Source organism: Acanthochromis polyacanthus, chromosome 12 (genome assembly GCF_021347895.1).
Source record: "Acanthochromis polyacanthus isolate Apoly-LR-REF ecotype Palm Island chromosome 12, KAUST_Apoly_ChrSc, whole genome shotgun sequence".
NCBI lineage: Eukaryota > Metazoa > Chordata > Actinopteri > Pomacentridae > Acanthochromis > Acanthochromis polyacanthus.
Window position 1 is genome coordinate 30518592 of NC_067124.1, and position 14360 is coordinate 30532951.

At 36.6% G+C, this 14360-nt stretch overlaps 1 protein-coding gene across 1 annotated transcript in view; it reads right to left on the reverse strand.

Annotated features, from left to right (window-relative positions):
* Nucleotides 1-14360, reverse strand: part of nek11 (NIMA-related kinase 11) — an 83385-nt gene that overhangs the window by 14203 nt on the left and 54822 nt on the right. The window contains exons 13-14 of the mRNA XM_051956918.1: nt 13755-13867; nt 8132-8192 (exon numbers count right to left, since the gene is read on the reverse strand). Coding sequence (XP_051812878.1) covers nt 8132-8192; nt 13755-13867 — 174 coding nt within the window. The remainder of the gene's footprint in view (nt 1-8131; nt 8193-13754; nt 13868-14360) is intronic.

The following is a 14360-nucleotide window of genomic DNA, read 5'->3' on the forward strand; positions in this document are numbered from 1 at the left end:
ATTTAAATACACAACATTATGCAAAGTTTTGAATATGTTTTTTCTAGTAAATTTAGATTTTGTGTGTGATTTTGATACATGTTACGTAAAATGTATCCAAACAAAGAAAATCTGCAAAATGAAAATTAAAAAGTTAATTTTTCTATTGCTCCATTCTTAGTACACTGGCACATAGTCTTGCTTTCAAATAATGTCAAATATTTGTAAAATATTTTTCTTTTGATTTAAATACAGTAAGAAACAGGGTCATATTCTGGTCAAACATAATGAAAGAACAAATTACTATTTGCAAAAATACAGATGTGGAGATAATTTACAGTTTTGCCTTGTTTTTGTTACCAACATTAATATATTTTTTATTTGTAATTTAACACACAACAGTAACTTGCTCAAAAATTACAGTTCAAAATTGTTAAATAAACATTAATTTCTCGCAGTGTAGCTTTGCTTCAAAATCAGTTACTGAAAAGAAGCCAAACTTACATTTCCATGTTTTAAGGGGTGATATCAAAGAACATTTTAAAAGTTTAAATTCATTTGACAGTTTTATAGAAACATGGCCACAGTCTGCTGAATGTTGAAAGGCCCATACACACTATACAGAGGGGCAAGCTGTTGGAAGATACATTCAGCATGGTGAGACATCTTTCAATAACTGATGAGCAGAGTAGAGGGAAAAGTATGTGGAGCGTCGATTTTTCACAGTAGTAACATCTGTAGACACTTGGAAAAGTGTTGGATGTTGATTTCAGTGTTTTTTCAAAAAATAAATGACGGAAAAAAAACTTTTTGTTATGATTTCTGTCATTCTAATTGTGTCATACTCATACACTGTATAATACAGTCTCTGGTCATACTACACAGAAGACAACTGTGAGTTTCTCTGCTTCTAAATGTACACACGTGGACAAAATTGTTGGTACCCCTCAGTTAAAGAAGGAAAAACCCACAATTCTCACTGAAATCACTTGAAACTCACAAAAGTAACAATAAATAAAAATTTATTGAAAATTAAATAATCAAAATCAGCCATCACTTTTGAATTGTTGATTAACATAATTATTTAAAAAAACAAACTAATGAAATAGGGCTGGACAAAAATGATGGTACCCATAACTTAATATTTTGTTGCACAACCTTTTGAGGCAATCACTGCAATTAAACGATTTCTGTATTTGTCAATGAGCGTTCTGCAGCTGTCAACAGGTATTTTGGCCCACTCCTCATGAGCAAACAGCTCCAGTTGTCTCAGGTTTGATGGGTGTCTTCTCCAAATGGCATGTTTCAGCTCCTTCCACATATGTTCAATGGGATTCAGATCTGGGCTCATAGAAGGCCACTTTAGAATAGTCCAACGCTTTTCTCTCAGCCATTCTTGGGTGTTTTTGGCTGTGTGTTTTGGATCGTTGTCCTGTTGGAAGACCCATGACCTGCGACTGAGACCAAGCTTTCTGACACTAGGCAGCACATTTCTCTCCAGAATGCCTTGATAGTCTTCAGATTTCATCGTACCTTGCACACTTTCAAGACACCCTGTGCCAGATGCAGCAAAGCAGCCCCAAAACATTACTGAGCCTCCTCCATGTTTCACCGTAGGGACAGTGTTCTTTTCTTCGTATGCTTGGTTTTTGAGTCTATGAACATAGAGTTGATGTGCCTTACCAAAAAGCTCCAGTTTGGTCTCATCTGTCCAAAGGACATTCTCCCAGAAGCTTTGTGGCTTGTCAACATGCATTTTTGCAAATTCCAGTCTGGCTTTTTTATGAGTTTTTTTCAGCAGTGGTGTCCTCCTTGGTCGTCTCCCATGAAGTCCACTTTGGCTCAAACAACGACGAATGGTGCGATCTGACACTGATGTACCTTGGCCTTGGAGTTCACCTTTAATTTCTTTGGAGGTTGCTCTGGGCTCTTTGGATACAATTCCAACGATCCGTCTCTTCAATTTGTCATCAATTTTCCTCTTGCGGCCACGTCCAGGGAGGTTGGCTACTGTCCCGTGGGTCTTGAACTTCTGAATAATATGAGCCACTGTTGTCACAGGAACTTCAAGCTGTTTAGAGATGGTCTTATAGCCTTTACCTTTAAGATGTTTGTCTATAATTTTTTTTTCGGATGTCCTGGCACAATTCTCTCCTTCGCTTTCTGTTGTCCATGTTCAGTGTGGTACACACCTTTTCACCAAACAGCAGGGTGACTACTTGTCTCCCTTTAAATAGGCAGACTGACTGATTATGAGTTTGGAAACACCTGTGATGTCAATTAAATGACACACCTGAGTTAATCATGTCACTCTGGTCAAATAGTTTTCAATCTTTTATAGAGGTACCATCATTTTTGTCCAGGCCTGTTTCATTAGTTTGTTTTTTTAAATAATTATGTTAATCAACAATTCAAAAGTAATGGCTGTTTTTGATGATTTAATTTTCAATAAATTTTTATTTACTGTTACTTTTGTGAGTTTCAAGTGATTTCAGTGAGAATTGTGGGTTTTTCCTTCTTTAACTGAGGGGTACCAACAATTTTGTCCACGTGTGTAGTTGTGATATTTGATGGGATTGATTTGGTTTAATTCTGAAAATGGTGATAATTCCATGCATAGAAAAAAGGTGTTTTTCTGGGATGCAGGTGGAGAACCTCTGCAGTGGAAGACATCGAGGAGATGACGCTAATTTTACACAAGAGGCCAAAAAGGTTAGAAACCTTTAAAAATTATAAACATCTTAGCTCCTAAAAACTGATCATAGGTGTGAAATTTTCCTCTGTGGAGCAGCTCCGGCTGAAAACAACCGATTGTTCGCCGTGTGAAAAAATAAACCCTAAAACAGCACGAGAGCCGAGGCTTCTCCATTAAATTTACCAGTATCCACGGCAACCAGCAGCATGCATGAGCCCCACAGCGAGCGCACAAACATGCAGAAATATGTACATACATATTTCACACATTCATGAATAAATGCACTCATTTTCATTCATTAATTTTCACACACGGTATTGTTGTGTTTCAAAAAAAATATCTTTAGATGCTGCTGGAATTTAAACTGTCCTGATGTTTGACCTTGTTTGTGATTTATGCATTTACGGAGAAGAACACCATGAATTCAAATACCTGCAGTTTACATTCTGGTTCCAAAGATTTGAAATGATTCCCTCTGATTTGCATCTAAATGATACATTAAAATAAGTTGTTTTCTGTTCACAGAGCTGCAACAAGTCAGACAGAATAATTTGTTTTCTTTGATTTAATTCACTGGAAGCGTCTTCAGATTCACCACAGCTCCAGTCTTAACTTCCTGTTTTACATTTAATGATGTTTTAGTCTGTCTGCTCCTGTCCATCCAGTGAAATTCTGGTTTTATTTTGATGTCTAAGTGATGTAATTCACTGATATTAGCTTTAAAAAGTTGTTTTACGGAATTTATCAAGTTAGGATTCGCCTGTCTACTTTGCTTTATTCTATTTAAGACTCAGCTGCTTCTTTAACTTGATAATTTATTAGGTTTTTTTTAAACTTATTTTCCCTACAATGGTAGAATTTTGTGAGTAAATAAAGTTTACAATATGTATATGTTGCTGTTAATGTTTTCTGCTATTTCACTGATTATTTTTATATTCTGGTAATGTAGGACAGATAAAATCTTTGCACATCTGTTGCTGCTGTTTTAAACTTGTGTCAATGATTATGTATATGAAGTCACCAAAAAAATCCTTTTCAATAATGTGGAGAAACTCGCTGGAACAACTTAATTTAAGTGAGTGAACTTAAAATAACTTGCTTCTGCTGCCAATCATCAAGTAACTAAAAATATTTGAATGCAGAGGAAAAGCTGATTCCTGTAACTCATTTTAGTTTGTTGGTTCTACATAATTTCAACAGAAAATTGACCTAAAATTTGTCTAAAACTGAAGTTTGCAGATCTTTCACATGAAAAAACCCAGCAATACAGCAAACTGAACCACAACTAAATTGACTAATGTGTTTATTGTATCTGCATACAGGAGGTCATGCTAGCTTTATCCAGCAAAATCCTGTCCAAAATGTGCAATATTTGTCGAAAATGACTCAAATTCCATTCAAAATTGCTAAAGAATTTGTTCAGAATGACTGAAACTCAAGTTTGCATAAATTGTACATGCGCAAAAATGCAGCTGTTGAACACACGGAAACACAAAAACAATGGACTATTTAATGTGTTTGTGTCTGTGGGTCATATTCATCACATCTCACAAAAACTTTTCTGTTATGACTTAAATTTTCCCCTCAAAGACTGAAAAACTGTAGAAAATGACTGTCGAAATGAAGCTGATACTATCGATACAATAGCCCCTAAAAAAATGGAAGCATCTCACAATTTTACATAAAACTGAGCTTAATGTAAGTAAGCATACACTCTAACGAATCTTTTATGGAATCTTTAATCTTTCCTGGTTGTGTTTTTTCAGAGATTAAACGTTAGGAGCTTGTCACTTACAGCCGTCATTCTCTGTTGCTGTCTCCGGTTAAAATGAAAGACGTCAGCAGCCACAGATGAGCTCAGCTGCAGCTAATTATCGTTAACTGTCAGCCTGCTGGTTAACGAGATCTCTGCAATCTGTGACTGAACCCTGACAAAGACCGTCTGAGTGAAGACACGTCACTCTGTAGCATCTTACTGTGACTGTTATCTATCAGATCGATACCGGCAGCTCATAACGCTCAGAGCTGACTGTCAGGAACTGCTTTAACTGGATCAAATAGTTAGTAAAAGTCAGAATATTCCAGCTGTGGCATCAGTCGATATTAATCAACAATCAGTTGTTCATATTCTTGCTGTTTGGAGCCTTTTCAGCTCGCAGCTGCAGATTATAGAGTCCAAAATCTGCACATTTACAGGTTCATTACATTATTTTTGGGGGTTACTAGGACATATTTAGCTGCTTTAATGTTTAAAATCACATTATGCTCTTCATAGTGTACATTACAGCAGCTCCTCCTCAGTCTGAAATGCTTCATTTTAGCTTGTGTGGCCAAAATGACTCAAAAAAATCAGTAATTGTCCAAAATTTTACTGTGTCTCTGTAGTCAAGCTAGTGGTAGTGGTTAGCACTTTCGCCTTGCAGCAAGAAGATCCCCGGTTCAAATCCCAGCTTGGGCCTGGGATCTTTCTGCATGGAGTTTGCATGTTCTCCCTGTGCATGCGTGGGTTTTCTCCGGGCACTCCGACTTCCTCCCACAGTCCAAAAATATGCTGAGGTTAATTGATAACTCTAAATTGCACCATAGGTGTGATTGTTTGTCTGTATATGAAGCCCTGCGACAGACTGGCGACCTGTCCAGGGTGTCAGCTGGGATAGGCTCCAGTGACCCTAGTGAGGATGAAGTGGTGTATAGAGAATGGATGGATGTAGTCAAGCTGACTGACAGTCTTTATCTTGTCAAAATTTGCCTGAACTGACTGGAAACTCACTGAAAAATACTCAAAAGTTGTCCATAACTTACAAAATTACTTGAAACATGTATATAATGACTCAAGTTTGCAGTTCTGTAAAATTGCTACATAACAAACTGAAAGATAAAAAATTAACTATTTAATGTGTATTTGTCCAAGATCAGGTCGTACTGGCTTTTTAGTGTCTATGTAAAACAAAAATCTGTCCAAAATGACTAACAATTTGTCTAAATCTAAAGTTTGCAGACCTTTTAAGTGACAAAAAAACAGCAATAAGCAAACTGAACCACAACTAAATTGACTATTGTGTTTATTGTATTTGTATGGGCCATGCTAGCTTTGGAGTCTCAATCTCCACCATAAAACGTCCTAAAATGTGCAATATTTGTCCAAAACGACTCAAATTACATTCAAAATTGCAAAAAAAATTGTTCAGAATGACTGAAACTCAAGTTTGCATCCCTTTCGCAAAAAAAAGCTATATAACACACTGAAAAGCAAAAACAATGGACTATTTAATGTGTTTGTGTCTCTGTGGGTCATATTCAATTAGTAGTCATCACATCTGACAAAAATGACTTACATTCTGTCCACACTGACTCAAAAACTGTACAAAACATCTTAAGCTTGTCCAGAGTGACAGAGTGCAAACCTTTAACGTGCACAGAAAGCAGCGATACAACGCAGTGAAGGAAAAGACTAAAGAAAAAGCAGAATATTGACTCTTTAATTAATGTTGATAGTGTCCATTGGTTTAGTATCCTAATAGGAGCTGATAAGGGATTCAGAGGCTGGTTTTTACAGCAGATTCTGAGTCTACACAGCTCATTATGTCCAAGAAGTAGTGAGACAGAAAGATCAGACAGATAATAACAGAAGAAGAGGATTTTCCCAAATGTCTATTTAATTAGGTTCTGGTAGAGCTGTTTCATCATGGTGTTGCAGCTTTTATTTACATTTCTGCTGGTTTTGTACAGAGAGTTTAGAGCAGCTGCAGCTGAAGTCGGTGTTTTACTGCAGAGCGTTTGGCGTGACAGCGGAGTTTTGATCTCCAGGTGAACTGTGGAGGTTTGAGTTTTTTTCTGAGGTCAGTGGAGCGAAACGAACAGGTTTCACAGCAGAGCAGAGACTGACTGAACCAGGCCAGCGAGAACTGAAGGCCGAGGAAGAGGAGGAGGAGGAGGGTTTTAAAGCTGGGGACAGAAGGACGAATCATGATAAAGTAGACGATGGAGAGTGTGTACCTGTACAGCCGTCTTTGTGAGGACCGATTCGATTTCTAGAGCTTGACTGGACATTTTGTTTGGGCTTCACTTTGAGACAATGACCTCAGTGAACACCAACATGTTTCTGTCCTTGGGAGCCAGAGTCCCAGTAAGTTTTCCTCTTTTATTGCTTTCATAAAGTCATGGTCAAGTAAATTTGGCTAAGCTTAACCCTCCTGTTGTCCTCATTTACGGGCCCCAAAAATATTGTTTCCTTGTCTGCAAAAAATCCAAAAAGTCTGCAAAAGATTCCCCAGATTTCTGAAAATTTGCAAAACCTTCAGGAAGAAAATTCCAATAATTTCTTAATTTTCCCTTAATTCCATTCTCACTGTGAAGCATGGTGGTGGCAGCATCATGGTGTGGAGCTGCTTCTCAGAGCAGAAGAGCATCCCACAGTTTTGGTGCTTTTCAAGCTCTTCCTCTACAGCTGAGATTGGTCGACTCCCGTGAAGCTTTTATGAGGCTGCTGAAAACAGGCTTTATGTTTGACTTGTAACTACTTCATTTTATTTATTGTCTTGATGCACCGTGTTTTAGCTGTTGCTCCTGTTTAAACAATTTATTACCTTAATCATTATTGTTTTGGTTTTTATTCTTCTTTTAATATTGTTATAAAGCACTTTGTGATTTCGTATCTGTGAAAGGTGCTATATAAATACATTTTACTTACTTTGAGGCCCTGGAAGGCTTGTAAATGCAGACGGTAAAATGAATGCAGCAACGTCTAGAGAAATCCCAGAGAGCAAGCAATGAGGTGAATGTTCTGGAGAAGCTGAGTCATCTCAATCCAATTGAGTAATGGGCTGTTCACTCAGGATCTCTGGGAAACCTGAGTTTGAACAGTTTTACAGTGAAGAATGGGGTGAAATCCAGACGTACAAAGGTTGATGGAGACCTTTCTATGGTGGTAAGGAAGTCCCACAAAGTTCCTTAAGCTCCTCTGTAGTTGAATTCGACCTGCTTTATATGAGCTTATCTTCCTTTTTGTCTGCATTTTACGTATTTATTCATATAAAACTACTTTTTTGGTTCAATTTCCATTTGTTTCAGTGTGTAACTTTATAGAAAATACTTTGTGCTGAGGCTTAAAAAGTGCTTCATGATTAAAATTATTATCTTTAGCGGTGTAATCCACATCCTGTTATTGTTCAGCAGCTGCACACAGATTTCTCTTTTGGTTTGACAGCTCTTCTGTCAGTGCACACGGATGAAGCATGTCTGTAAATATTCTCCTGTGTAGTTTCTACAGAAACTCATGCAGGATGCTGTGTTCAGAGTGTCAGCATTAACTGATAAATGTGTGATTTTAGTTCAATGCAGAGCTTTGACACTGAGCTGAACACTGAGCAGCTGTTTCCAGCTGTGGGATGTGTTAGTCGGTCTAAATGAAGCTGTGTTTTCTACAGAACTGCATGTGTGGTGTGTTTTCAGACTCACCGCTCAGATCCTCTTCTAGAACTTCCTGCATGTGCTTCATCATGGCCTCCAGCTCACTGACCTGAAGAAACAACACAAAGCGAGTTTCTGTCTATAACGTCAACTATAATGCATTTATTCTCAGAATTTGTGGTTTCTGGAGCTTTCAAGCAAAACAGACAGTAAAAGAGTGACACAGAGAGACACAATACAAACAAAAAAAAAACTAAATCTTTTCAAACAGATGCAAAATGATCACAAACACACACAAAATAACCCAAAAAGCAAAGAAAAAAACTGCAACAGATGTGCAAAATGAGTAAATATGCACACAAAAGCAACCAAAAGAGAAAAAGCGACCACAAAGACACACGACAAACTAAAACATAATTCAGTATATCTACAAACAGTTGCAAATTGATCACAAAGACACACAAAACATGACTCAAAACAGAATAAAAAAATACAACAGATGTGTAAAATTACAAGAAAAACTTACAAAAACAATCAAGAAAGATAAAAAGTGACTGCACACAAAAAACATTTTCAAAGGTCTGTAAACAGATGTAAAATGTTCACAAAGACACACAAAAAGCCCCCCTCCAAAAAAAGACAATTAGAACAGATGTGCAAAATTACTAGAAAATTACACAAAAACCACAAAGAGACACGGCAAACAAGAACATAATTCAATATTGTCTACAAACGGATGCAACATGAATACAAAGACTCACAAAACACTCCCCAAAAAGACAAAAAATTAGAACAGGTGCATAAAATTAAGAGAAACATTTACAAAAACACGCAAAGAAGACATAAAATGACCACAAAGACACACAAAACACAGCCCAAAAAGGACAAAAAATTAGAACAGATATAGGAAATGGCTATAGAAACATATAAAAAGAAGCAAAAATAAGAAAAGACGACCACAAACAGACACTAAATGAGCAAAATCACTTTAAAATTCTTTCATAGCGTTTATAAAACAAGCAGAACCTGCAGAGTTCCATCTTTAACGGTTTAATGAGCTGCTGCTGTCAAACCTGAATCTGATTAGTTGTTTTAATCTTTGGGCTTCTGCCATCAAACATCCAGGCTTCAGTTTGTGTGCTTCGGAGAGTAAAACCCTCCACAGAGCAGAAACTCATTCAGTCTGAGCAGCAGCAGCTTGTTAGAGTCCAGAGGGAGCCCAAAGTGGAGGATGGAGGTTTTCACTCTGCCGCTGCTGAACCAATAATAAATATTATTTTTCATTTTCCACAACAATAAACTGAGCTGCTGCTCTTCTTCTTTGTTACCGTCAACTCTGTGGGCTGTAATAACTGACAGAGGAGTTTGTGTTCATCACTCAGGGACATTTATGGCTTTTATTTCTGTTCACACGCTGAGCAGAATCTGTCACATGACACTAACAGTCCACTGCAACATCAGGAGCATCTGTGATGGAGACTTTTCTGTCCTCGTCTCTCTCAGATGAGCTGGATGATGGAGAGTTCATCAGCTGTGGTCGTCTGAGGACAGCTGAACGATAGGAGGTGAGGAGAGACTGCAGAGAGCGAATAGTTTGACAGCTCTGAAACCAGAGAGGCTTCGTCTGAAACAGCTCAAGTGTCAGCAGAAATATTCAGGAGATTTTGGTGCTTTCACTTAATGTTGCATATTTGGTGAGGAGCCTATATGTAAAAATATAAATGTTTGACAAAAACCCTAAAATAATAATAAAATGTCTGAAAAATGTCTCAAAATAGTTAACAAAATGTCTGAAAAATCAGCAAAACATACGAATACGACGTCTGAAAAATGTCCTAAAATTGCTAATAAAATGTTTGAAAAATACCCTATAATAATAATAAAATGTCAAAAATATTTAATAAAATATCAGGAAATCCTCAAAAAAAGAAAATACAATATTTGAAAAAACAAAAAAAACAGTCTCACAAATATTGATGAAACTAGTGAAAAATTCCTTAGAAATGTTAATGTTAAGAAAATGTTCCCAGTCTGATAGGAGTCATTCAGTTTACAGAATCTGTTGGTTCAGAATCCTGTCTGATACAGTTTTCTTGATAATACACATTAAAGTTACATCTGTTTGACAACTGAACAGTGCTGCAATTTATTAAGAAAAAGACTGCATCTCTGCACCAAAAGAGTTTCTTAATGTTCTGTTTAGAACTTTACTTTAAAAATGCGAAATACCTGAAAAATTCCCTGAAATTGTTTGGAAATGTCTGAAAAAAAAATCTCATATGACTATTAATACAATATCATAAAAATGTAATTGAATATTAATATAAAACCTCTGAGAAATCCAATAAAAATATTAATAAAATATCAAAACAATCCCTTTAAAATGTATTAAATTACTGCAAAATCACTCATAAATACAATTATATGTCAAAACAAAATCTCTAGTGAATATAATAACAACATACCAAATAAATGTCCCAAAAATATTCATAAAATGATGCAAATTCAAAAATCCAAAATCTACCCAATGTATCTGACGAACAGCTGAACATCTCTACAATGCATTAGGAATTAAATGACATTTCTCCATCCAAGCTGTCCCCTAATATTCTGTAGGTGGTCACGAATCTTATTGTAAAAAATATTTTTAAAATCTCCAAACAAAAAAAATAAAAACAAAAGTTAAAAAGTCCTGAAAAAAATGCTACAAAATCCCCTGTAAATTCTAATAAAATGTCCCAAAAATCCCCCTTTAATGTTAATAAAACACCTGACAAATACCAGTAAGAATATCAGTAAAATGTTGCAGACCCAAAAGATTACATTTCTGCATCTAAACTGTTTCTCAATGTTCTATAGATGGTTAGGAACCTTGTTGTAAAATAAAAATATTCAAGGATGAAATGTCTGAAAAAACAACTAAAAACATCAATAAAATATCTGGGGGGGGGGATACATATATATACATTCAGAAAATACATGAAAAATATCCTAAAAAATATTGATTAATGACTGAAAAATCCTCAAACTGGATTTAACTGAGACAGATTTTCTAAACTAGTGACATACAGCACCTAGAAACAGCATTCATTTCCTTTGGTTCCTTCTATTGCTGTTCAACACTGAATCATGGTCAACATAATTTAGCCTTTTTCACAAGAAACTGCAATAAACTGCCTCCTTCAAATCAAAGCGGAAACAGGTTTCTACAACGTAATGTCAGTTAACCAGCACTAAGTATTGAGTCTCTTCAAGTCAGCATTTAGCAGATGCTCCTTTGGTTGCAGTTCCAGTACTGACCCTGTGTCACTTTAATCAGCACTAAATTGACAGAAAATGAGTCTGTTTATAGTAAAAACCTTCTTACCAAGGAAGGGTTGTACTATGCGGTTCATATCAGTCTTAATTTTAGGCTGCCTGTAATTCATGGAGCAGTTTGGCTCATTTTGTTGGATAAACAGTTAATTTAACTTCTTATTTAAAACAGCCCAGTTTTGCTACAGGCTTCATCTTAGAGGCTGAAATGTGACCAGCGTCTCGTCGAGTCGCTCTCAGAGATGCAGCAGGTTTATCTCCTCCTCGGCCTCTCAGCTCCACTAATTATCGGGCTCCATCCCTTCTCTTCTTCTCTGCTCTGTTTTCTGTCATTACTATCAGCGGTGACAAATAGGTTTAATCTCTCTCAGGCTCCTACTTTCTCTGAAGCTCCGCCACAAATTGGCTGCTGGCCTTCACAGCGCCGCCTCTCTCTCTCCTCTTGTAGGAGGCCAATGGGACTCGTCCCTTCGGTTATAAATTAGGCGTAATCGTCCCGGGATGCAGAGCCGCCGTCTTCCCAGAAATGGGATCTGATTCGTCATTTAGCTGAATGTGTGAAGGTGTGTGTGTTTCTGTCACTGATTGGCTGAAGCTGAACACAATCCTGGACTGCAATAAAATCCTGATATTGATAAAGTGAAGATGGGTGCCATTTTTCTCCTCTTGTTGTCCACATGTTATGGGTTTAAAGGGAATTTTCTTTGCCTGGATGTCCTTAGCACAAAGACTAGAAATGGGATTATTTAGTTTTTTTCACTAGAAACAAAGTTAAAGTTTAAATTTATAAGTTGCACTGAAATTTGGATTCTTTCGCTTATCAGTTTTATTTTATTATAGCGTTTTCTATTTGGCTTTAAATGTGTTTTAGATTTTCTTGTGCCAATAAAACAACCAAAAAATAACAAAAGATGACCTTAAATAGGCACACAACAGCATTAGAGACACAAACAACAACAAAAAAGAAAAAAAGAGACACAAACAACAAACAAAATGACTAAAGAAAGGCAAAAAAACACAACAAAAAGATGCAAAACTACAACAGACAGACAGTTAAGGACTACAGATGTGAAATGACTGACAATAGACAAAGAATTACTACAAAGAGATCCAAAACAACCACAAAGACACACAGAATTGGAACAGATTTGCAAAATTCATTCAAAACACACACACAAACCAACCACAAAAAGGACTACATGTTCAAAATGACCACAAACAAACAAAAACATGGCCACAAAGACAGACAAAATGACAACAAATGCACAATGTTGTTTTAAAATCACACACACATAATGACCCAAAAAGCAAAAACAGTGATGATAAAGTGTCACAAAATATTTACAAAGACACACAAAACAAAACCAAGACACCCTAATGGGTCGCAAAGACGCACAAAAGGAGAACAAATGGGCAAAATGAGTTCAAATGTACCAGAAATACACAAAACAAACAACAAAAATGACAAAACATGAGGATAGAGTGTCGCAAAATCATCACCAAGAACCACTAATGGGTTACAAAAGAGACAAAATAAATCAGGATTACTAGAAATGCATACAAAGCAACCAAAAAAACACAAGAAATTTACCACAAAGAGACAAAAAACAAGCACACAAGACACACAAAATGACCACAGACTAGAATATGTACAACACAGCCAAAAAAAACTCAGAGTAAAGAGCTGCAAAATGAACACAAAGACACAAAATAAAACCAAAAGAAGCTAATGAGACACGAAGACACACAAATAAGAACAGATGTGCAAAATAACAGAAAACTTTGGTGCTGATTTGCGCCTCAGCTTGTTTAACTACCACATGATCATCTCTCATCTTCATTTTTATCTGCTGAGCCACAGCAGCTCTCAGAGTTCTGGTTTTAAAAACACACGCTGACTGTATATATTAATATAGGTTGAATGTTTTGGTGGGCAGTAAATAAGCTGCTAATAGTGTGTGCGTTAGTTAGCGGCAGGTCGGGAAGGCCTGTCTTTGTGTTGTGTGTTTGACGCTCTAATTAGAGGTTTTACGAGGCTCCGCTCAACGAGCATTATGTTAATGTGAGTCCAAACACGCTAAAACACAAGAAAACCAGCAGAGCAGCTCCTCCACAGTTGCGAAAACCCTCACTCTGTGTTTCATGTTAATCCCTGCTAACACACACACACAAACACACAAACACATTACACTCTGCTGCCCTAATTAGTGAGCTGCACATAATAAAAAGTGGCCTTTGTAAGACAGGATAATAACAGAGAGCTGAGTGTTTCTCTTCACATCACCTCTCATGCATGGTTTCTGTGTGTGTGTCTGTTGTTCATGGATTGTGTGACTTCAGAAGTGAAAACACTCACCTGTGGGTCGGACAGGTAAAGAGTCTCTGCAGGCGACTCCTCGTCCTCCGAACACGAGTCGAATCCATCCTGGTTGTAATAAACTTCAGCAGCTTGAGGGTCCTCTGGGATTCCTGCACACACACAAGGTAACAATAAGATAGGAAACAATGGAGACAAATGTAGATCGGCCACAAAGAAACACAAAATAACTGCAAATACACAAAATAAACAGACGTAAAAATGAAACATTTTTCCCATTTTTCATGGAAAATGAAAAATGGGAAACACCCGAAAAATGCCCTGAAAATGTTTGGAAAATGTCTGAAAAACACCCCCCCAAAAAAGTAGTAAAATATCTGATAAAATATCCTATGAATACTAACATAACACTTTAACACCATAAGTTGAATATTTATGAACTCTCTGAGATATTCAATAAAATATTAATAAAATACCCAAAAAATCTCTTTAAAAATGCATTTAATTACTGAAAATTCCCCTATAAATACTAATATATCAACAAAAAAATCTTTTGCCAATATTAATAATAAACCTAACAAATGTCCCAAGAATATTGATAAAATGATGTAGATCCAAAAATACAAAATGAAACCAGGGAATCTG